This window comes from Cyprinus carpio, chromosome B6 (assembly GCF_018340385.1).
Source record: "Cyprinus carpio isolate SPL01 chromosome B6, ASM1834038v1, whole genome shotgun sequence".
In the NCBI taxonomy this organism is placed as follows: Eukaryota; Metazoa; Chordata; class Actinopteri; order Cypriniformes; family Cyprinidae; genus Cyprinus; species Cyprinus carpio.
This window is the reverse complement of record NC_056602.1, coordinates 8722515-8746298: the sequence shown is the minus strand read 5'-3', so window position 1 is coordinate 8746298 and position 23784 is coordinate 8722515. Positions and strand designations below refer to the sequence as shown.

The following is a 23784-nucleotide window of genomic DNA, read 5'->3' as shown; positions in this document are numbered from 1 at the left end:
TACACTATAGCTATACATGAGGTCCAAATCTATTTTTTTCCTTAGAGTTAAACTGTCTTAAGTGTGTTTGCACACCGTCTCTCATAAAGGATGGTGTTAGAAAACGCCTTTCTATTCCAAGCGCGTCTACAATTAGACGCCTATGGACACGCCTTCCTAAAAATGATTGGACGAGAGATGTGAATCCTCTATACTGATTTGTCCATCCACCTGTTTGTCAAATACTTCCTGTCATTGTACTTCCTGGATTCCTGAATAAGTAACATTGTAACATCACAGTTGATACCTTCACTGTCCATGAATTTCATTTTTAGACATCATCAACATCACCATCACCAAAAACAGTAAGTAAAAACCAGGGGTCTCGGCATATTATCTGCTGTATTATTTGCCGTCGATCGTCGAGCTTGTGCGATCTATTCTTGGATGCGAGCCAGCCACTGTTGCTCCAGCCCATAATGTGCCAGTTTTTAAAATGTCATAGAATTGCCTCATCATAAGTTAAATTCAAAGATGTGTTTGTTTGTTTTATGTTATCGCACGATGTATTTGCAACGAGCTCGATGGGTGATGGTTGATTCGATGTCAATAATATGTGAGTTCATGTGATGGAGTGGATGGGTTACATGAGTCTGTATTCATCACTGTTGTCTTTAAGAACTGAGAATAAAGGCAACTCTTCTAATTTTTCTAATTAAGTGAAAACGGTTTGAGGCAAGATTGTAGAGATGTAATAGGCTGGCTTTAGCCTGAATTACTGTACATGTTCACACTTCAGTCTAGGAGTCTCATATTCGCTCGATTCTCGTACACGAACTGTAAAATAATAACCTGTAAGATCACGCTCAGACGTTGTGGCTCTCTCTCTCTGTGCACATGGTTTGCAATAAAAGGACCATGCAGGAGAGGCGTGAAGTCAAGCAGTGTAGAAAGAATGACTCATTCACTTCCTCTAGTATCATGTAGTGAAATTACTTGCATCCCTAACCAGAGATTGGTTATGGCTTTACTTTGACCTTCACCAGATATTGTCAGTTTTAGGATTCATACAGTAGTTGTTTATCTACACAAACTGGTCCTGGACATATCAGTTTTGTTTCATTTTGACACGAGTTGTGAACAAGTGTTACAGGTTTGTTTAATTTTATCATGCCAAGGTCAGGGAATGTGATGGGGGTGATAAGGAAGTTATTTTATTCTGTTATCCTTTTCTTTTTAGCTTCTCAGTATGACTGACTTTTATAGCATTGTATTTTGCTTATAATTATCAGAAAATCAGTCATGTTTTCATAAAGTAAGCTTGAGATGTATTGGATATGTTCTTTAAGATTATTTTTGTAGCCTACATACATACACTCTTTGTTAGTCCTTTACAATTTATGTTTTCTCTTTTTTTTTTTTTTTTTTTTTTTTTTTTACTTGAGAATAGCTAATTTTAGTTAATTAAGTGTAATTGAGTAACAGGCAATTATAAAACAGAATACACTAAAAAAATTCAAAATGATCTAATTGTTTTCACGCATAAGCACTGGAAATCAATGACATCATAATGTTAAATCCTTATGTTTTTTAAACTGTATTATTTATTCTAATAATATACATGATAAATGCACAGTACATTGCAAAATGCTTATCAGGAAGTGATACCAACGTGATGTTTTCTGTTTCCAAAGGCATTTATTCAAAAATCTTCTTAATTTTGTAATCTGTTTCAGGGATCAATGGCTTTCAGAAAGGCAGTGAAGGGAACCCTAATAGGGGGCGGAGCTGTAGCAACAGCCTTTGGCCTATCACAGTTCTTTGAATACAGGAAGAATCAGGTATTGTTTTAAATAGCATCAGTGTTGTTCCTCTACATAATTCCATCTAGATATAAAGATTTGGCAAATTCTTTTGACAAATACCAAACATTTTATTTTCACATCTCACATCCATACAGTGACTCTTACAGGTTAGACTGCAGAAAACACAGACCCATCTGTACCACAGCATGTCTTGTCCTGACTCAGGAATGTTCTTTATGTGATTATACAACCTTAAAGATACAGCCTTATTCAGGACAGTATAACTCTGGCCTTGTATTTTGAGCAATGATCGATTTATAGCTATTTATAACTATTCCTTATTTATAATTCATAAAGGTTTATTCTTGTTTTCATGTGGTCAACAAACATATGGGACAGATTTCTTGAATCAGTGCTACAAATCTTTTTAAGATTAGACCTATAAGTCCAGATACATTGGAAATTCTCACTTGCACCTTTAGGTACAATCTCAAGTCTCCAAACTTACCCCGTTCTCTCTCTAGGGTAGACCACCGTATTAAAATCAGGTTTTGTTTGCTAAAGGGAGATTACACTTGAACAGTGATACACACATTGTCTCTCTTGAATATGTAATCATGAACAATCTGATCCCCATTCACGCCATCAGGGAGTGTGTCACACACCATGTTCTGTCCGTATTTAAACTAGTTAGAACCCCAGGGGTCTCGTCTGTTTAGATGCTATACCAAATAACGGAAGGTCAAGTAGATTAAGATAATCAACAAGGCTTTCTGGAGCAAATGAAGAAAAAAAAAGACAGACCCTTGAAGAGCAATGGGAGTCCTGATTTTCTCTCTCATCATTTATTTAAATCTTCCCAAGCTCATTTTGTCCATTATCTTGCATCTCAACTGTTCCAATCCCAATGAAACTCCAGGGAGCGAGAGAATTATGCACTTTCAAGGACATGGTTTCCATGGAGATTGTCACTGCACAATTAAAAAACAGTTAAAGAAGATATTTTTTTTCTAACCATCTTCAAATTTTGTTACCAACATGAACACTCTGGCATTGTATGTACTGCAGCAGTCAATCAGATCACCTTCACATTACATTTGCAACCCATGTTAAGTGTTTCACTGACACAAACTTTTGTTCTGATGTTTCTCCATTTATTTGTTCATTTATCCCTCGTGTCATCTCAATGCAGCATAAATGGGTAAGCAAAAGTCAAAAGAGAAAGAATGAATATTCTTTCAGAAAATTGCTTGCAATCATGCATGTGGCAGAGGCTAATCTTTGGGATTGTAATGTAAATTTGGTGAGCGTGTGTGTGTTTGTGAGTGCCTGTTTGTCTCCTCTATGGCAAGGGTACTGTTACACTCTGGCTGAAGTATTACTCTGCGGTGGCCGATTGCGTATTTGCATGAAATTCTCTGTTTCCGTCATGCACTTGTCCTGATTGCAGGACAGCCTCTCTTAATAATGTGCGGATGTTTTAAATATGTCTGTCCTTGGAAATAGACACTAATTACTGAATCTTGTTTTTACATGCTATTACTGTCTAAATTGCAAATGTCTGGGCTCATTTGGTCATTTGCAAGTCAAATGGACCCTATGGGCTTTTGGCGGCAGATTGATGTAATCATTTAGGCCAAATGCTAACAACACCTAGCTTTGCCCAGGCTTGTTTTCTCTTCATTTGAATTTTGTGTTTTTTTGCCTTCATGCGACCGATAGATTGGCAGCTGTTCATTCACTCTGTTTGACTTCATAAGAAAACTTCTTCAAGAAAAAAAGCTATTGAAAAGAAAAGTTGATTTAGTTTAAATTCCGAAACTGATATCAAGCTTAAGTATAAAATATCACATATTGCTGTCTGTTGTTATAATATGAAAGGTTACAGTGCCAGTTGCCATAAAGAGTGACCATGTCATGAATGCTAATTTTTATTTATTAAATTTTTTAGTTTAACTCCCTTGAAAATAAAACTAGCATTGTAACCTAGAACTAACTGAACTAGAACTTTGAAAAAATGAACAATTATGCATTCTGCTTAATTCCTATGTCTTGGCATGCTGACTAACATAATGTTTCATGAAATATATTCTGTCGTCTTGATGTGAGTGATAATTATGAAAAGTGCATGTTCAGTGTTTCTCTAGTAAATTTATAGACATGTTTCCTTGTCTTCTTTAATCTAAATAATTTTTTTTTTATTTAATTTATTATTATTATTATTATTTTAAAGATCAATCCAGAATGAATAAAAGCCTTATGTTTTGATCTAGATTCAGCAATGACAACTTGCATAACAATAAAGGGGATCTCAGAATTGTGCAATATTGTAATTTTACATGCATGTTACAAGCTTATGTAATATCAGTTCTGGATTGCATCTTTAAAGAGCCTAAAGCTTATTGTAATGTCTTTGACCACAGTGTCCTCTTATGTTCTTTTCTCCGTTTTGTACCTGCTGGATATGTTCAGGCTCAGCTAGCATACGTTGAAGCACAGGGTGAGCTAAAGGTGCCGTTTAATGATGCTCTCCCAACAAGAGAGGAGCAGCTTTCAACACTACGAAACACAGAGGAGTTTGATGTCTTGGTGGTGGGCGGTGGAGCCACAGGCTCGGGATGTGCCTTAGATGCTGTCACACGGAGTATGTAATCTCTCTCTTTTTTTTCTTTTTCTTTTTTTTGACAAAGTTTTGCAGTTTTTACTGATAGAGACTTTGAATGAGTGTGTTTATTGTGCAGGTCAGTTTCAGTCCAATAATACATTTGCCCTGTATGCATTTTTAGTGTTAATTTACTTTCTTAAATGTGATGATTTATATTAGACTTTGATGTTTTACTCTCATTAGATGTTGGTTTCCACCTGGGAGGCCAGGCAGAATGTGCCTGGGTGCAATAAGCATGTTGTGATATTACAGAAAGTGGAGAAAGCCATATGTAAATGACAGCAACTGCAGTCTAAATATTTGGCCTCATAAGGTCTTGAAATGCCAGTGCATTGTCTAATCCATTCCTTACCTGTCTTTCTGCCCCCTCGTCCAGATCTGAAGACCGCCCTGGTAGAACGAAGCGATTTTTCATCGGGCACCAGCAGCAGAAGCACCAAGCTCATTCACGGCGGAGTCCGCTATCTGCAGAAAGCCATCATGAAACTAGATTATGAGCAGGTAAAGGCCCCATTTTTCCCTATTTGCCCCTAATATTTAGAAGAAGGATTGCAAGGCCGCTTACGCCACCACTGTGACATTTTAAACACATCAGACAGACAGAGAAAAGCACAAACGTTAAGTAGGATACTGCAGATATGAAGTATCATTGTGGAGGATGAATAAACAACACTTACAGTAGCTTGACCATCAACTGTTTCAATAAGTTATCTATTATCGATATATCGATTATTGGAAATAGAAGCACTCCAAAATTTTAAACTCAAACTGACTGCAGTCAGAATTGGTTGTTGGCCAACTTAATGTAATTTTAAAAATGCTTATTTGAAATATGATTTAACAGAGAGCTTAATGACCTTGAAATGCAAGATCGCATTTATATTAATTGCATCTATCAATATTTGCTGTCAAATAAAGCCTCTAATTTAGGATAATTTGGATAATTTTTTTTTTTTTACTTGAGTAAATTAACATCTTTGGTTAAGATTAATTAAAGACAATTTCAAGTTTCGTTTTGGAACATAAATTTACATGAATGCAAAATCTAAAATTCAGATTTTCCCTGAATATATATAAACAGTAATCCTCTGGAGCCAGACAGTTTTAATTCTTCTTTCTTAGTACATGATGGTGAAAGAGGCTCTTCATGAACGTGCCAATCTGCTGAACATCGCTCCCCACCTGTCTGCACCTTTACCTATAATGCTTCCTGTTTACAAGTAAGAAAAACTGTTTTTATCTAATCACAATACACAATAAAACAATACAGTACTACAATAAAAACACTGACCACTGAAAGGGAAAAATAAATAAAAAAGGAATGAAACTATGGGATTTAGACATGAGAGAGTTAAAGAGAAACATCCTAGTTTCATAAAAGACAGTTTTTTTTTGTATTTAAATCCATTGATAAGTTCACAGAAATGGCATTGAATCTTTTTTATGGACACCTGCAGCAGGTGGGGTTCGAATATTCTGTGGATCAATGCTGGACCTCTCGCCTCCTCAGTCTCTGCCCCTTGTCATTCTGGGTTTTTAAAGGATCTTCCTGTCTTTACCATCATCATTACTAATTACTCGTGGCATTTATGCCTTGCACTGATATTTAAAGCAGCCGGAGAAGTGTGAAAGGGTCATAGAAATGAGAAACCTCAAGATTACATCATTTGCCTGTCAGATTTTTTTTTTTTTTAACTTAAAACAAATATGTCACAAGGTGCTATAAAACTTAGTGGTACTTGGACAAATATAATTCTGTCCATGTACAAACATATCTATTTTAAAAGTAATATACCCTGCTAACTAGTTGCCTCTTTATAAAAAACAATTAAGACCAGCAAACCATTTAGTTTGGGCTGGTTTTTCTTTTTCACCAGGGTACTCAAAATATGTTAGAATATTTTAATGCAGATTGTGCAGTGAATATGTTTGGTGAATTCATTTTTGAATTCAGTAGTGACAGGGGCTGTTGATGTTCTCCACAGGTGGTGGCAGCTGCCGTATTACTGGGCCGGCATTAAAATGTACGACCTGGTTGCCGGATCACAGTGTCTGAAGAGCAGCTATGTCCTGAGCAAGAGCAAAGCACTGGAGCTCTTCCCGATGCTGAAGAAAGACAAACTCGTGGGAGCCATTGTCTACTATGATGGTGAGCAGGAGCGAATCTAAGGTTTAAGTCTTGCGTATGATCTGCAGCTATGCACATTTTCTTTTTCTTTCTCATCTCTTTTATCCAATAATCAATTTTAAATTCTATAAATGAATGAAATTGTTTATTAGATTATTATTTCATTATTATTCATTAAAATGGTAACATTGAAATATCATTACAGGTAAATTTTTTTGTGCATTTTAAAATGTAATTTAGTCCTGTGATGGCAATGCTGAATGTTACTCCAATCTTCAGTGTCACATGATTCTATTCATTTGGTGCCAAAGAAACATTCCTAACTTTTTTTTTTTTTGTGCTAGTAATATACCAAGCCTGTGGACAGAGATATTTGTTTTTTATACAGTATAAAAAAATAATAATCTTGTTTGTCACTGAGAACAATGATTTGTTATCAATAAAACATGTACTAGTGTGATTTGCGGTTTTATGTGCCAATAAGTGCGATCTCATTTGTCTCTGTGACATTCCTGCATAATCTTTGTAAAACCGCCAGCGGCTGTTGCGGCCGAACTCGTTGTGCCCGTGTCTCTGTTGCCCCGTCTGTGCCCTGCGCCGCCCGAGGCTGCCACCAGGCAAAACTTCCATATGTTCCTGGTTAGTCTGGGTGTGCAGAATGTGTCCCCTTTACTCAAGGTCCCCTCCGTGGCAGCACAAGCCCCACCCACCAACCCTGCCTTCCAGTGCTTCCTGTCAAACTACATTTGGCCCGCGTTGATACACACTGTCCCTCGCAGGGTGCGCGGGCAACTTATATTCAGGGGGAGCGCGGCGGCTATCTGAGCAGCGATCTGTCACATCGTGTCCATCTGTGGGAGAAACAGAGGCAAAGAGACGTCTGGATGCTCTGTTCCCTGCCGCGCCGTGTTTACGTGCCGCCAGTGACTGCGTTAAAAAGCGTCTTCATTTGCGTATGTATGTGTGTAGAGAATTGAAACCGGCGATTGTAATGACAGTTTAGAGGTTTTATTCCTTCTTCTCCCCACGTCCGTCCCCCCCCCCCCCCACCATCCCTCCTTCCCCTGGGTTGTCAGCCGGCTTTTCTCTCCAATTATTCAATCTGGAACAATCACGGCCGTGACATTTCCGAATCTGACCTTCTCCGCTGGAGATCGCAGTCTGCCTGTCGCTATTTGCCTCCCTCTATTTCTCTCCCTCTCCCTCTCTCTTTCTCCTACTCGTATCGCACTCTCTCGCTTCTTCTCTTCCTGTCCCTCATCCTCCTTGAGTCCTCTCTCCCTTTCTTTCTTTCACTATCTCATCCACATGCACGGCCGCCCGTCACTTCCCTTCTCTGCTATGATATGTCATTCATTCTTTCCGTAGGTCTTTTTTTTATTAATCTAATCTGACGCTAAAACTCCCTTATCTGCATTTTCAGTCATTTGTAATGTCGCGATTTCTTTATTTCATTAGAATTCCGCTTGCAGCACAAAAGCCCTGCTCTTTTTGCCATACCTGCAAGCTGTACTCTAATAAACATTCAAGCTCAACCAAGCGTTTCGTGTCTACTGCTGCAGGACACAGCTTTCCGTGTGAGCTGTGATTTGTCCTCTTACATGATATTAACAATATTCCAACATGTATATGTTTGTATTATCCTTCTCTACATGGGTATTTTGATTTGAGTGCACAGCCATGAGCGCTGAGGCAAACCCAGGTTCATGGGATCTCTAACAAAGCATGCTGGTGCCTTCACCGCACATTATGCTTTGAGAAGTGTGCCCTTTAAACAGGCTTCCTGCCTGTGTTATTATTTTATTGTCTGGTGGAGTTGCCCTGAGCATGTGTTAGCATTAGACATGCTTACGTGGGTTACCTATCCCTCTGATTCTTTAGCATCGAGAACACAGACCCGGAACACAGGCTTTTAATTTTTATGTTTTTTTTTTATCTAGTAGCTCTTTCATTGTCGTAATAGAGTGATATCGCATTGGCTTCAAGGTTTCCTGTAATTCATGTTTCAAATGTGTCTGAAATAGTTTAAATGCCTCAAAAGGCCCTGTAACAATATTGAACACCGTCGCGCCACTTCAAACACTGCAATCATGAAGCGAGTCTTGACTGGGTGCAGTGGCCTTCGACATGTACAGAAAAACATTGTGTACCTACTTAACCATGTTTTGGGAATGAATTTGTACCTCCCAAAAAACTTATTTTGGAGATGTACTCATTTTTAAAAACTGTAAATATATATATATATATATATATATATATATATATATATATTTGGGGATCAGTAAGATTTTAAAAAAAAATTTACTGAAGTTTCTTGTGCTCATCAAGGCTGTATTTATTTGACCAAAAATACAGAAAATAACCCTGTTATTTTGTGAAATATTATTTCAATATACTTAATGATAAATATAATTTATTGCTGTGATACAAAGCTGAATTTTCAGCATCATTACTACAGTCTTCAGTGTCACATGATCCTTCAGAAATCATTCTAATATGCTGATTTATAATCAATGTTAGAAACAGTTGTGCTGCTTCATGTTGTTTTTGGAACCTATGGTACTTTTTGCAGGATTAATTCATGTATATATATATAAAAACAGCATTTATTCAAAATGTAAATCTTGTATTAATATATACACTACCTATCAAAAGTCAGTACATTTTTTTTCTTTCTTTTTTTGAAAGTAATGAAAACTTTTATTCAGTAAGGATGTGTTAAATGGATGAACAGTGCTAGTAAAGACTCATAGTGTTAGAAAAAATGTACATTTTTCAAATAAATGCTGTTCTTTTTAATTTTTTTTTTCATAAAAGAATCCAGAAAAAAGTATCAGTTTCCAAAAAAACAAAAAAAAAAACATTAAGCAGCACAACTGTTTCCAGCACTGATAATAATTCAGGACATTAGAATGATTTCTGATGTGACACTGAATACTGGAGTAATAATGCTAAAAATTCAGCTTTGATCACAGAAATAAATTACATTTTAAAGTATATTAAAACAGAAAACCAATATTAGAAATTGAAATAATATCTCACATTATAATTTTTTTTTTTCTGGATTTTTGATCAAATAAATACAGCCTTGATGAGCACAAGAGACTCCATTAAAAAACATTCAAAATCTTCTTGATCCCAAACTTTTGAACAGCAGTGTATATGTGACACATTCTGCTCTGGCTTTTTTCAGGACAGCACAATGACTCCCGTATGAACCTGGCCATTGCTCTTACAGCGGCCCGTCATGGTGCTGCTATTGCTAACTACACAGAGGTGGTTCATCTGCTAAAGAAACCAGACCCAAAAACAGGCCAAGTGAAAGTTTGTGGAGCCCACTGCCGAGATATAATCACAGGTAAGATATGCCCAGATCGAAAACTAAATTAATTTTTTTAGTGACAGAAAGCTACCATTTCAGTATAACTTTTGAGAAAGAATATTGTTATGAATGCTCAACAGCTTACACAGAAGTCACTTTCAAACCAAGCAGCGTTCAGTGAATCTGTGTAATCAGCTTAAACAGATTGTGAAATGTAAGCATGGAAATCTTTTTTCCTTGTACGAATTTTCTATTGCGTGTATTTCTATTGAAATAAACAGATTTTGCATACAAAAATTTGAACAATGGTAAATGTGACTGCAACTTAAGACAAGATAAAATCTATGCATTATTTTTAAAAACTTTTCTTTCTTTTAAAGTTTCATTTACACACAACCCAGCACTAACAAATCACCTTTCAGTAACCCCTTTAAATTTTCTGCTCATAATACTTTTATGAACAGATTTGTCTTCTATCCTCAGCAAATGATCTCTGCGGTCAGCCGCATTGAGTTAGAGTAACACCTCTGCCGTTCACAGGGCAGGAGTTTGACGTTCGTGCCAAATGTGTCATTAACGCTACCGGCCCCTTCACTGACTCCCTGCGCAAAATGGACAACCAGAAAACTGCCAACATCTGCCAGCCTAGTGCAGGAGTGCACATTGTCATCCCTGGATATTACAGGTACTTTCCCGAATCCTTCAATCATATTGTACCTTTTTCTCCTCAAGTGTATTTTTATGGTGTTAACAGTGTATGGAGACATTACATACGTACATGTACTCTTCCTACCAATTACAGCCCGGACAACATGGGGCTGTTAGACCCCGCCACCAGTGATGGCCGTGTCATATTCTTCCTGCCCTGGGAGAAGATGACTATCGCCGGCACAACAGACACGCCCACTGTAGTCACAGCCCATCCCATCCCATTGGAGGACGACATCAACTTTATCCTGAGCGAAGTACGCCACTACCTCAGCCCTGATGTAGAAGGTAATACTACCCTGTCTATACTTTTTTCTTTTGAAAGTTTTTCGAATAAAATATGTTGCTACACTTAGAGCAAACAGAAAAACTTATAATCTTATTAAAAATGCAATAGTACACATCGGGACAGATTTAGCGCAAACTGTCTTTTGGCGTTAAAATAATACTGTAAGGATTTACTAAAGATGTGCAGTGAAGAATTTGCGCTGAAAAGGTCTGTACAAGTTTCCCTTTCAGATGCAAAATTTATGGGAGGAGAGTATTAAAATGAATCACGCAATGTGATTTGCTAACGTTTGCGCTCATCAGATAACTGGTATTTGCGCCATTATTTAACGCCCCAAAAAAGCATGTCTTAAACTATTTTGCGCTTGAAATGGCTGCATTTGTTGTTGCTAGGAGGAGGCACCGCAGAGAACAGAGAGCGGAGAGGATTTTTCCACACAAATTAATTTATTTAGAATGCCAGAAGAACACATTATCCAAATCCAAACATATCCTTACACTAATTTGTGCTGCACTTGGTAGATTGTGTTGGTCAATATGGAATGAGATGTTGCGTCTATGTTCTTAAATTTGTGCTTTGTTAGTAAATCACCTGCAGAAATGTCCACAACCATCAGCACTGTTTTGGAATTGCACTCTACACTAATTTGCCCTGTTTAGTAAAATTGGCCCATTGATTCTACACACCCCTAAAGTCCTGGTTCACTTTGTGCCCTATGCAAAACAAGACATTTTTTAACGATTTGGTAGGTTATATTGTATATGACAATTGTTCTTAACTATTCCAGTTCCTATAATACTTTTAGAACTTGTTAGATATCTTAATGTTTTTGAAGGAAGTCACTTATGCTTACCAAGCCTTGTTGATTTATAAAATGCTAGTCAACAGCTACAGTCACTTTGAGAGTCAAAAAAGCATATCAGTCATCAAAAAAAAGAATACCAATGGCTTCTGACAATATATTGCGATCTTATGAAGCAAAAGAATCAGTCTGTGCAAGAAACTGAATGTTATTTACAACATTGTGTAGCTGTATTACCTTTAGAGGTGGCAGTTATTGCCCTCAAGTCTGTATTATATTGTTTGCATTGTATTGTTTTGATTAACTGAAGAAGACTCATTCCTTCATTCAGGAATGGTTTGTATTACACTGGTTGCACTGTATAGTTCTTGCCAGGGTTTCTGGGATCCCCCTTGGTTGAAAATGCATTCTGGTCTGCCCCCACCACCCAAGGGCCCCTGTAACTCTGTTCCATCATTACTACGTCCGGCGCTCCTGGTTCTTGCTGTAGATTCAGTAGTCCTGCTGAATAGAGAAACAGGAAATGCAGGAAATGCAGGAAATGCTTCCAATACTATAGTACTGTTCTGTTCACAATGGTAGAAGAACACGTGTAGAAACAGTTCATGGTAACCAAATGTTTTTTTTTTTTTTTTTTTTTTTTTTTTTTATGGAAAAGCATTGACATTTTGACAAATCATTTTTTGTTTATGTGGAAAAGTCATACCAGATTTTCTCAAAATGAGGATGGTTAGATAAAGATTTTTTTTAAAGCAAACACTTTGCAGAAAGTGACGAAATCTATATATGCCCTATCATTCAAATGTTTGGGGTCTGTAAGATTTTTTTTAATTTAATTTTTTATGTTTTTGGAAAAAAGTCTCTTATGATCACCAATGATGCATTTATTTGATATATAAAAAAATAAATGTAATAGCAAAATAACTGTTTAATTTATTTAATGCACTTTAATAGATTTTTGTAATATAAAATATTATTATGATGGCAAAGCTGAGTTTATTTTGAATAGAAATTTTGTTTAACAATGTAAAAATCTTTACTGTCAATTTTGATCAATTTCATGTGCTAAATAAAAGTATTAATTTCTTTAAAAAAAAAACGTACTGATCTTAAACATTTGAACAGTAGTGTATGAATGGGTGATTTCTGCCTAAATGTTTTAGACCAACATTTTTCAATAACGAACTTAATTATGAAAGATGAAAATAGTTTATTTCTGCATGCTTGTTAACGAACAGACAGACAGCAGTATAGACAGAATGGCTTGTATTGGTTGTGTTGAGTCTAGTAACTACTAGTTGGGACTGATAACTATTCCAAGCATCTTCCTTTGAAAGCGGAGGTATTGATTTTTGAGCGCAGCCCTCTAATTGTTCAAAGCGCTGTGGATGCAGGCTTGATTGCTTGATTGATTAGCTTCATAACTAATTTTCCTTCGCAAAAAAAAATGCTTCCCCCTTTCTCTGATTGTTAGGCAAGTCGTTAAGAGTTTGTTGAGTCTCGTTATCTCATCCAGCAATGCATGTGTCTTTCAGCTTTTCGACTTTTATTAACATTACGTGTGCTCATAAACCGCAATGTGATGGCTGCCGTATGTCTGGGTGTCTTCTGCTTTGTTCCGGGCATGAATGAGCAACCAAGCGACTCTGTTGACCTGGAAGGGTTGTGTGAGAGTGTGAATAAAGCAGATAATGGAGAATAAGCGATGGAGGAATGACACAGAGACCTTGCCTAGATGGAGGGTTGAGGCTGGACTGGACTCGGGTCTAGTGAAGGCAGCTAAAGGGATTTGGCTGTGGGAGATTTGTCACAATGACAACGTAGGAGCAACGGGCAAGATCTTGTTGTTTGTTCCTCCAGTACAGATACTGTGTGTGATTGCATGACATGAACAGAGAGATTAGAAAACTCTGGCCTGTTTAATGTAGGGCTGCACTAAAAATAAAACAGAACTCCCAGGGAATTCATAGAATAATAAAATCCTGAAATATACATATCCATCTATAAATAAACTGATAAGTGCTGAAGAGTAGCTCATATGTGTCAGTTTTTGTCCTGAGCAGCTGCTGCTGTCACAAACTATATTACTTTTTTTTAGAAGCTTGGCTTAATTTAATTTTGATTTGTCATGTGGGAAGCCCCGCCCACACCGAAAAGTCACTGGTACCTCTACTCATGTATATTGATCATCAGACATGAATGAAGAAAGACTGTCTTCTAGCCTTCATCTGCAGTGCATTCCAAGAGAGTTCACAAACATAGAGATATCTTTTGATTAACTGTGTTTTGTGATCAGTTGTCACTTCACATCCCATTATCAAGTTCAAAATGGGCAGACAAACTGCTTGTTGAAATGTTTGTGTCAAGTTAGGAAATGGTGTAAGTTGTTGTGGATAAAAGGATATGCAAAAGTAAAATTATTATCTTCCATTTTCAGCCTAATTCGGTAGTTTTAAAAATGAAAACAAACTATACCAATATGGTGGCCAATATATTGCGTGTGGTGATTGTGACCCTTCGAGAACTTCGAGTGCATTCCACAGCATGAAAATGGACTGAATTCTTCTCTTGAGAATTAGATTACTTGAATGCATTGACGGCCCAGCGGTCTATTGCTGAGGTTCATTTAGACTGGAGGTGTGTGTGTGTGTGTGTGTGTGTGTTATTGGTCTCCACAGTCTGCTGTCTGCAGAGCTCCCTAGCCTTGTCATAAATGTTTCAGAGATGCCCTTTGATAATGAGAGTGCTGTCTCTGTTTTTCCCCCCATTCAGAAATATCAACCTGCATATTACAGTGGCAGGTGTACCGCAGATCGATACACAACTCCCTCTTAATAATTAATGCTTGAGATGTCACCACAATAGGGAAATTGACTCTGGACTCATACATGATGTTCCAGTAACGGTTTGTTGGTTTAACAAAGCAACTCAAGTTTTTCAGACAATCTCGCTTCCCATGTTCCCCGCTTGGTCATTTATCAAACAAAATAGCTTTTAATGCAGACATCACTGTCATTTTTATGTATGAACAGTTATGGATGTAGCTGTAAACAGGGCACTGCATAAATACAATCACATAGACTATTGCAGTCCTGTCAATCAGATACGCTCCACACACACTTCAGCTGTCAGAGATTGTCAGCGTCTCTGGTTTCTTTGGTTCTCAGTGCGGCGGGGTGATGTCCTGGCGGCCTGGAGTGGCATTCGTCCGCTGGTCACCGACCCCAATTCCAAAGACACTCAGTCCATCTGTCGTAACCACGTCGTCAACATCAGCGACAGCGGACTCATCACCATTGCGGGTCAGTGCCACTAACTTGCGCCTTGGTCTCCATTTTTCCGATATTTTCTTTCATAAAATGGTTTAATTTAATTTTGTACAATATTAAATTTTTCATGGTTTTGAAAGAAGGCTCTTATGCTCACCATGGCTGCATTGGTTTGATTAAAAATGCAATACAAAATCCAAAATAATAATAATTTTAATACTATTAATAATAATATTTTTTATTTATGTCATTATTTATATTACAAATATATGTTTATATTTTTTAAATCACATTTTAAGAAAACATTTTATATTGTTTTTTTCCCAGTCCTGCTTCTTAATATCAATGATGTGTTGCTTAATATTTTTGTGAAAATACACAAAAATACTTTCTTTCTTTTTTCAGGATAAAAAAAAAGTTCAAAACCACAGTATTTATTTAAAGTAGTTTTTTTTGTGTCATTTAATGCATCTGTACTGAATATGAGTTTTAATGTCTTTTAAAAAGTACTTACTCCAAACTTTTGAATAGTAGTATACAAATTAAAGACAAAAAATGTATAATAAGTAAAAACAATAAATACAAATATCAAAATATTAAATCTTAATATAAACAAACTTTTTTTTTGTAATGAGGAGTTGAGGTTTTGAAATGAGGAATTGGTCACTAGGGTAACTGTTCCACTGAGGTTGTGTAAAGATTTCACAGCACTCTGTCAACTCTAGGTGGGAAGTGGACAACCTATCGTTCTATGGCTGAAGAGACTCTTGATGCAGCTATAAAGGCTCATAACCTCTCAGCCGGTCCCAGCAGGACGGTCGGTCTGATGCTGGATGGTGGGAAGGACTGGACCCCCACCCTGTACATTCGCTTGGTTCAAGACTACGGCTTGGAAAACGAGGTGGGTTTCGAAACCTAACTACTTATGCATTCTGCCAGACAGAGCTCTTTGGAGCAGGTTCAGCTGCTCCATAACGTTCAGTCCCCCATGATCCTGTGGGGGAGTGAAAGTCTGGCAACCCCTTGTTTGGAAGCGTGAGAGCTTGATGGAGCCGAAGCGCTACCATGGATGTTGTTTTGCCAGCATATTTAAAAAGGTCAGCATGCAGATATTTTTGACAGCACTTGACCTTTGGTGAGAGATATAAAAGAAAACGGGGCCGTGTTTATTTGTCTGAATGCTTAATGAAGGAAAGGTGTTCATAAGCTTGTAAAGAAAACATCTCTACAGTCTAAGTGAATGTTTAAAATCTTGCTTTGCAGTGGGTTTCCTACATAGGGAAAGAAAGTTGAATCATGAAACTTACCAGTCTTGTTAATAATGGTTACATCGCTAAGGAATAACATGTTTATTTTCTGAATTCACAGGTTGCTCAGCACCTAGCAGCCACCTATGGAGGAAGAGCATTTGAAGTGGCCAAAATGGCCCAGGTGACAGGCAAGAGATGGCCTATAGTGGGGAAACGCCTTGTGTCTGAATTTCCCTACATAGAGAGTGAGGTGAGGACTCTGAAATTATAATACTGACAGTTATATTGCTGTGTACCATTTGTTGAACCCTGCCTTTAAAACGTTACTGACCAATCCTAACTTAGCAACTGTTGATCTCAGCCATTTTCTTTGACTAGCTTTTGCTTCTTAAAGTGACAGTTCACCCAGCTTTGCCAAGTATTAGTTGCCAAGGCATTGGGCTACTTTAACACTGTTGCCATGGGTTGTTTTTCATGTCCGTGGGTTGAAGCAACCACAATAACGTGATATTTTACCCCCTGGAATGTGTTTTGAGTAGCAATTGGGTGGGTTTTATCGCGAAAACCTGGCAACCCAGAGTTCACCCAAAAAGGAAAATTCTGTCATTATTTACTAACTCTCATGTCATTTCAAACCCATAAGCCCTTCATTAATCTTCAGAACAGAAATTAGGATATTTTTGATGAAATCCGTGAGCTTTCTGACCCTGTATAGACAGCAATGCAACTACCACATTCAAAGCCCAGAAAGGTAGTAAGGAAGGACATCATTAAAATAGTCCATGTTAAATCAGTCTTTCAAATGTAATTTTATGAAACTACGAGAATTTTGTGCACAAAGAAAAAAAAAAGACTTAAATCAACAATTTATTTTCTTCCATGTCAGTCTCCGCCGCCATTCACAACGCATACATGTGCATTCCTCTGCTTGTAAACAAGGTGCAGCATATCAGGATTCTACATCAGAACGCCGGTTCCTGTGTCTGTATTTTTGTTATATCTTAATTTGTGTTCTGAAGATGAATGAAAGTCTTACAGGTTTGGAACAACATGAGGGTGAATAATTATTGACAGAATTTTTATTTTTGGTTGAACTATCCCTTTAATAATGTAATGGTGCATTCAAGTCATCCTGGGAAGTTGTGTTAAAAAGTTGGAAAGTCGTAATTGCAACATTATGTGTGTTCAGATCACTTTGTTTGGAGGAAGATAGCAAAGGTTTCTTTATTTTTAACACTGCTTCGACAAAATGATGAAAAATCAAATGAGCATCAGGTATTTCAATTTATCAAGGTGCTGTAAATGGAATTTTTATATTCTATCATAATTGTACAACATTATCATATTTTATACCTTATTACAACATGAGTCCTCTGCACAATGTGGCTTTGTTGCAACCTAGAATTAAACTGCTGGTGTCGTCTGGCCAGAGGAGAATGGCACACTATTTCGACACACTATTTCCCTTTTTTAATACTGTAAAGCTGCTTTGACACAATCTGCATTGTAAAAAGTGTTATATTAAATAACGGTGACTTGACTTAACAACATTGTGGTGTCATTAATATGTGCTTAACTCCTAAATACTCCTAAATCTTCCATCCAACATGAATTTCAATGCAATTTTGTGCAAACTTTAGGAAGCGTTCTGCACGTTTACACCAATATCATCTGTTTTCATTACTTTTATCTTTACAGTTGATTCCATTTTGATTCTGAAGTGTAGTCTCCACAGTTTTTACTGTTCATTTTACATTGCTCTTTTGGAATGTCACACTGAATAAACAGTGAAATAAAAAAATGCTGTTCCTTGAAATCTCAAGTTTTTCTTTCTATAGTTTCTTGAGAGGCTGAGTTCAGCAATGGTTCAAATAGTGTCAAAATTGTAAATATATGCAAAATTCACTGCTGGGTTGAAATCTAAACTTTATATTTTAAAATATAATGTTATTCAGTCAACCTAAAAATACATGAATGTTTGGTTGTCCTCCAAACCATCTCTGTTAAACTGACTTAAATGAAAATGAGAGTGATGTTTTCTGTCTGGATTTAGGTGCAGTATGCTGTAAAGGAGTACGCATGTACAGCCATCGATGTGATTGCGCGCCGAACTCGACTGGGCTTTCTGAACGTGCAGGCTGCAGATGAGGCTTTGCCACTTATTGTTGAGATCATGGGAAAAGAACTGCAGTGGACTGAGCAAAAAAAGAAAGTATGTCATTTAACTCATGGCTTATTTCTTTACAACACAGATTGACAGTGTTTCTTTTTCTATTTTTTTTAATTGAAATAAAAGCAGAATTCACTTTAAGTTCACATTAGTGTGCATGTGAATTCAAATCACAATTCAGATTCATGAGAACATTTTAGTTCAATACTTGATTTATTGAATTTATCATTTGTGCAAACCTATTACCCTTGCCCTTAACACCGCTTTTTTGTCCTGACCGAAAGCTAAAGGTCTCAGCCAGGTTAATTTAGGTAACAGCTAATAATAGGCCTCAGCTATTGTTAAATTGACTCTTAAATAGTCTTTTTAACAAGGAGTCTTCTCTCCACGATAAGATCGCAATTCAGTTGTACAATAAACGCCCAGCACAACTCCTCAAGATGACTATGGCTGTTACGTCTGTGCTCGGAGGAGTGTTTGAAAGTGTGCGTGTAGTGCGTTTGTAAGGGGGTGATAGAGTTACTCTAGCTTTTGCACGCTGGTCGTAGGTTTCCTGTCTGATAAACAGAAGCACTAATAATAGCACCGATCACTGTGCAGCTTTGATACTGTTCAGTTCCCACGAGTTCAGGGCTCAAATCGGCTAACAATGCAGGTGCACCACACCCACCAAACACATGCACGGACACAGACACAATGCTCTGCTGGGAGCCTCGATTCAGCGCAGGCATATCACAGCTCTGCAAAGGCAAGCCAGTATTCTCAGCCTGTGCAATGCAGGAATGTTTATGTTGCTGTGTTTCTGCTGCATGAAACACTTTTGAATCTGAATATCAGTATCTACTGGAAGCTACAACCAGTATTTTCTTATAAAACATGCTCCAATTATCTTTGTTTTATTTACAACTTTCTGTTGGGTCCAATAGTTTTAACTTCCCCCTTCTTTAGTAACAGCCAATTTGCAAACCATGCATTATACTACAAAGGTTGCTACAAAACATGTGCTTAAATGTGCCGCTGTTATGATCAGGAAAATAAATAATTTATTAAAATGAAATTTTATTCACTTGTTTCTAACCTTAAGTTACTGATTGTGTTTTTGGTTTTGTTTGTCTACAGGAAGAGCTGGGGGGAGCAAAGAAATTTCTGCATCTGGAGATGGGTTATAAAGCTCGCTCTGAGCAGCTCAGCAAGACAACAGAGATCTCACTCACTGCCCAAGAGATAGCAAGGTATAAGATGAGTGTGTGAGTTTAAGTGTACAAGATCCTACATCTCTCACTTTTCTAATATTATCATTATTATGATTATTATGACAGGTATAAGAAGCGCTTTTACAAGTTTGATAAGGAGAGTAAAGGCTTTATCACAACAGTGGATGTCCAGCAAGTGCTAGAGGTGAGTTATAATCTTTCACAATTACAACTGAGCTTCCACTGTAAATTGCTTTAGTTTTTCTTGACCATTTTCCACCCTTTCTCTGCTCAGTGTTTTATATATACAGATAAGACTTACAGTATACAGAAAATTACCTCTTATGCGGTTGGCTAACTTTCATCAGGGTAGGCCAAGTTGCCACTGATATGCAGAGATGAGGGGACTTTTTATCTATGTTACTTAATTTTAATCAATGTTCATTATTTTTTAATTTGTCTCAAGGCGTGCAATTAAACTGCAAGATGACCTGTACTTAAAGGGCTAGTTCACCCGAAAATGAAAATTCTGTCATTGTTTACTCACCCTCATGTTGTTCCAAACCTGTATGAGTTTCTTTCTTCTGCTGAACCCAAAAGAAGATATTTTGAAGAATGTTGTAACCAAACGGTTGATGGTTGACTTCCATAGTATGGAATAAAACACTATGTAAGTCAGTGGCTACTATCAGTAGTTTAGTTACCAACATTCTTAGAAAAAATTTTCTTCTCATACAGTTTTGAAACGACATGAGAATTTTACATTTTTGGGTGAACTATCCCTTTAAATGTCTTAGTTTGTCAAACAATCTTAACATTAAAAATGGTTTTAAATATTTTAAAAAATGTATTCTGAGGTGCTAAGTAAAAGAAGTGATGGGCAGAGATCGAATCGTGTTTGTATTACCAAAGAATAAGATTTTAAATAATTTCCCTCGTAAATTGCTTATTAGCTTTCATTGTCTCCGGTTTATGTGTAGTCCTTAACATTTTCGTTTAATGTCTCTTAGTTACTGATTCTATAACTGATTCGTGTTCTTTCAGAAACTCAGCATTCAGATTGATGAGAACGCACTTCATGAGATCCTCAACGAGGTGGACCTCAACAAAAACGGGCAGGTGGAACTGGATGAGTTCTTGCAGGTATGAACAGCTATTTATAGACTAACGCTTGTCTTGGTGTCACTCTGGTAGAATTTGTAGTTGTAGGTGTGAAAACCTCAAAATTAAAAGTGCTTGTTATCTTCATGTCAGTACATCTATGTTTTGTCATAAGCCGACTGGTTCACAGCGATTAGTCCCTCTGAAATGTCATACCTACATCAGAATGAGTATAAAGTAGATCTGGTGTCTCTAGAGTTTCAGTTAATTAATAATGAGCACCACTTTTTCTGTACTTTTTACTATAATGAAGCATGAACTAGATTACCATATATGGGTCAGGAGAAAGGTGTTAAAGTAATAACCTTTCTGGGGTTTGGACCAGTAACCTTTAAATTACTAGACCAGGCTTTAACCTAAGTCAGTTCAGGTCAGGTCAGCTCACTTTGCGGCAATATTGCTAATGCCTGTGGACAACTAGTTCCAGTTATTTAAATGCAGGAAAGCAGTGGTTCAAGTTTACATTTGATGAACATTAGCACTGTCATTCAAAAGTTTGGGGCCATTTTTTTTTTTTAAGAAATTAATACTTTTATTCAGCAAGGAAGCTTTAAACTGATCAAAAAGTGACAGTAAAGATATTCATAATATTACAATTTATTTTATTTTAAATAAAGGCTGTTCTTTTGAACTTTCTATTCAAAGAATTAACAAACTGTTTTTAGCATTTCTAATAATAAGAATAAAAAGTTTCTTGAGTATCAAATCAGAATATTTCTGAAGGATCATGTGACACTAAAGACTGGAATAATGGCTAATATAAACTCAGCTTTGCCACCACAGAAATAAACAGCATTTTAAAATATTTTAAATAAAAACATTTTTCTTTAAATTGTAATGATATTTAGAATACTAAAGGTTTTCTATATTTTTGAACAAAGAAATTCATCCTTAGTGTGCATAAGAAAATTCAAAAACAAACAAAAAAAATTGATCCCAAACTTTCAAATGGTAGTGTATTTCAAATCAGAAATAAAAATTATCATTGGTATCTTAAGTTGTGCCTCTGAAGCTTTAGTCATGCAAAAAATGTGGCTGTAACCATTAAGCTAGGTAGTGATTATGCATCTGTTTTGCTCTCTGATTGGTTCAGCTCATGAGCGCAGTCCAGAGAGGCCAAATCTCTGACAGTCGTCTGGCTATCCTGATGAAGACGGTCGAGGAGGGGTTGGATCTGAGAAGACCTGTCTCGGTTGACCGCAGTGGAGGCGGTGTTTAAATCCCAACTAACCAAAACATCCACCAGACAACAGCTCCCACCACAAAGTTGGATAAACACCAAAAAGCGGTGACCGCTGTGCCCACGCTGGTCAGATCACAAGCACATCCTCTCAAGTCATTAACTCACCCAACCAGCTGGCTGCCATTGACTACAATCTTTTTCTGTTTAACTTATATTTTAGCATGCTTATTTAAATTGATTTTAATGAAAAAATATATTATTAGAGCAGAATATATTCTTAAAAAATATTTCAAAGCGTATTCTAGAGTCTATATTTTTATCTAATGCATGCAGTGCCATGTTGTGTGACCTGGTAAGCATGAATAGATTGTCTCTTTAATGTTTCTCTGAGCAGCTTTATCCGGTTTGCTTTCTGTTGTGCCATTTTATTAATGCAGATTATTTGCTCCTGAGCACAGTGAGGTGAAATTCAAGGGCTCTTAGTGTCTTCCGAGCTAAACAATACACTATATGTGAAGCACGCCGATTTACACTGCATACTGCTTAATTGTTACTGTTCTGAATTACAGTGATGAAATGTGTTGTTTTTTTGTTGTATTATTTTAATCATTTCACATAATTTTTAATTTTCTGATAAGGTATTTATTCAAAATCTATAATTTCCTTCATACTTTTGATAAATCCTGTCTTGTTTTTAAGTAATGTATTACTGTAAACAGATGAGTTATTTTAGTTTGTCTTAAACGGGTTGTTTTCAGTGTTTTTAGACTTTTCATTGGCTCTGGTTCAACAGGAGGGTTATTACAAATTATGATGAAATTAAAACATTTCATCCCTTATTCAAATTCATGAACAATTGAAACTCCACTTCAGTGTGTTTCCTATAAAGCCTTGCCTGTAAAAGTTATTGATTATCCATTTATCATGAAATAATAAGGGACTATTATAACTGTAAACTTGATGTAGAGCATAGCAGGTAATGTACTATATGTGCCTTGCTTCTTAATGGGATAGTTCATTCAAAAATTAAAATTCTGTTACCATCTACTACTACTCATGTTGTTCCAAACCTAAATGGCTTCTTTCTTCTGCAGAACATAAAAGATGATACATGTATAAAAGAATATGTGTAACCCAACAATTTTAGTTACAGTTGACTTCCATCGTGTTGAAAACTGAAAAAAAAAAAAAAAAAAAAATATATATATATATATATATATATATATATATATATATATATATATATATATATATATATATATATATTCAGTCAGTAACACTTTACTAAAGCCATTATGTATAATGCATTATAAACGTAGTTCAGTAGCATTAATTATGCTTTGTAATGCACCTTATAATGCATTGTACAATCTCATGAATAATTGTAACCACAGTTAATACATTATAACACTTATCTATTCATTGTTAGACTATGCATTTTTAATTCGGTTATAATTATTTACACACACATTATCAATAATTATAATGCATTATACCCTTTAATAATCCTTTATAATGCATTTTACATAAAGGCTTTAAATATATTGTATGCTTCACAGAAAAAAGACAGTCATACAGGTTTGAAACGACATAATGATAACACAATTTTCATCTTTGGGTGAACTCCAACTTTAAAAAGACACTTAATGAACTTTGCATGTCGAAACGCACAGTCTGACACACACTAAAAGAGTGCAATCTTTTTCTTGACTGTATTTTTGTGGTTTAACATGTTTATGTATTTTTATAATCAGTTTATTTATGTTCATACTTTCAGCAGATGGAAACTGCTTTTAACTTGGATGCTTTAAGCTTAATGATCTAAAAAGAAATGTATTTTGTAAAATGAGACTGCTCAGA

At 36.4% G+C, this 23784-nt stretch overlaps 1 protein-coding gene across 3 annotated transcripts; it reads left to right on the top strand.

The window, feature by feature from the left end:
- Window positions 1-212: 212 nt before the first annotated feature.
- On the top strand, window positions 213-22974 carry LOC109092030 (glycerol-3-phosphate dehydrogenase, mitochondrial-like). 3 transcript variants are annotated; one of them, XM_042725546.1, is made up of 18 exons: window positions 213-344; window positions 1716-1820; window positions 2977-2985; window positions 4257-4428; window positions 4826-4950; window positions 5572-5669; window positions 6435-6598; window positions 9771-9935; window positions 10440-10584; window positions 10702-10895; window positions 14866-15000; window positions 15693-15868; window positions 16336-16467; window positions 18271-18429; window positions 19507-19619; window positions 19707-19785; window positions 20625-20723; window positions 21835-22974. In XM_042725546.1, the coding sequence occupies exons 2-18, from the start codon at window positions 1722-1724 to the stop codon at window positions 21958-21960; spliced, it is 2190 nt and encodes a 729-aa protein (XP_042581480.1). In that variant the 5' UTR covers window positions 213-344; window positions 1716-1721; the 3' UTR covers window positions 21961-22974. The 3 variants fall into 3 exon arrangements, with proteins under 3 accessions (XP_042581480.1, XP_042581481.1, XP_042581482.1); XM_042725547.1 differs by lacking the exon at window positions 2977-2985; XM_042725548.1 differs by lacking the exons at window positions 1716-1820; window positions 2977-2985 and having other exon boundaries at window positions 234-344.
- The last annotated feature ends 810 nt before the right edge of the window (window positions 22975-23784 follow it).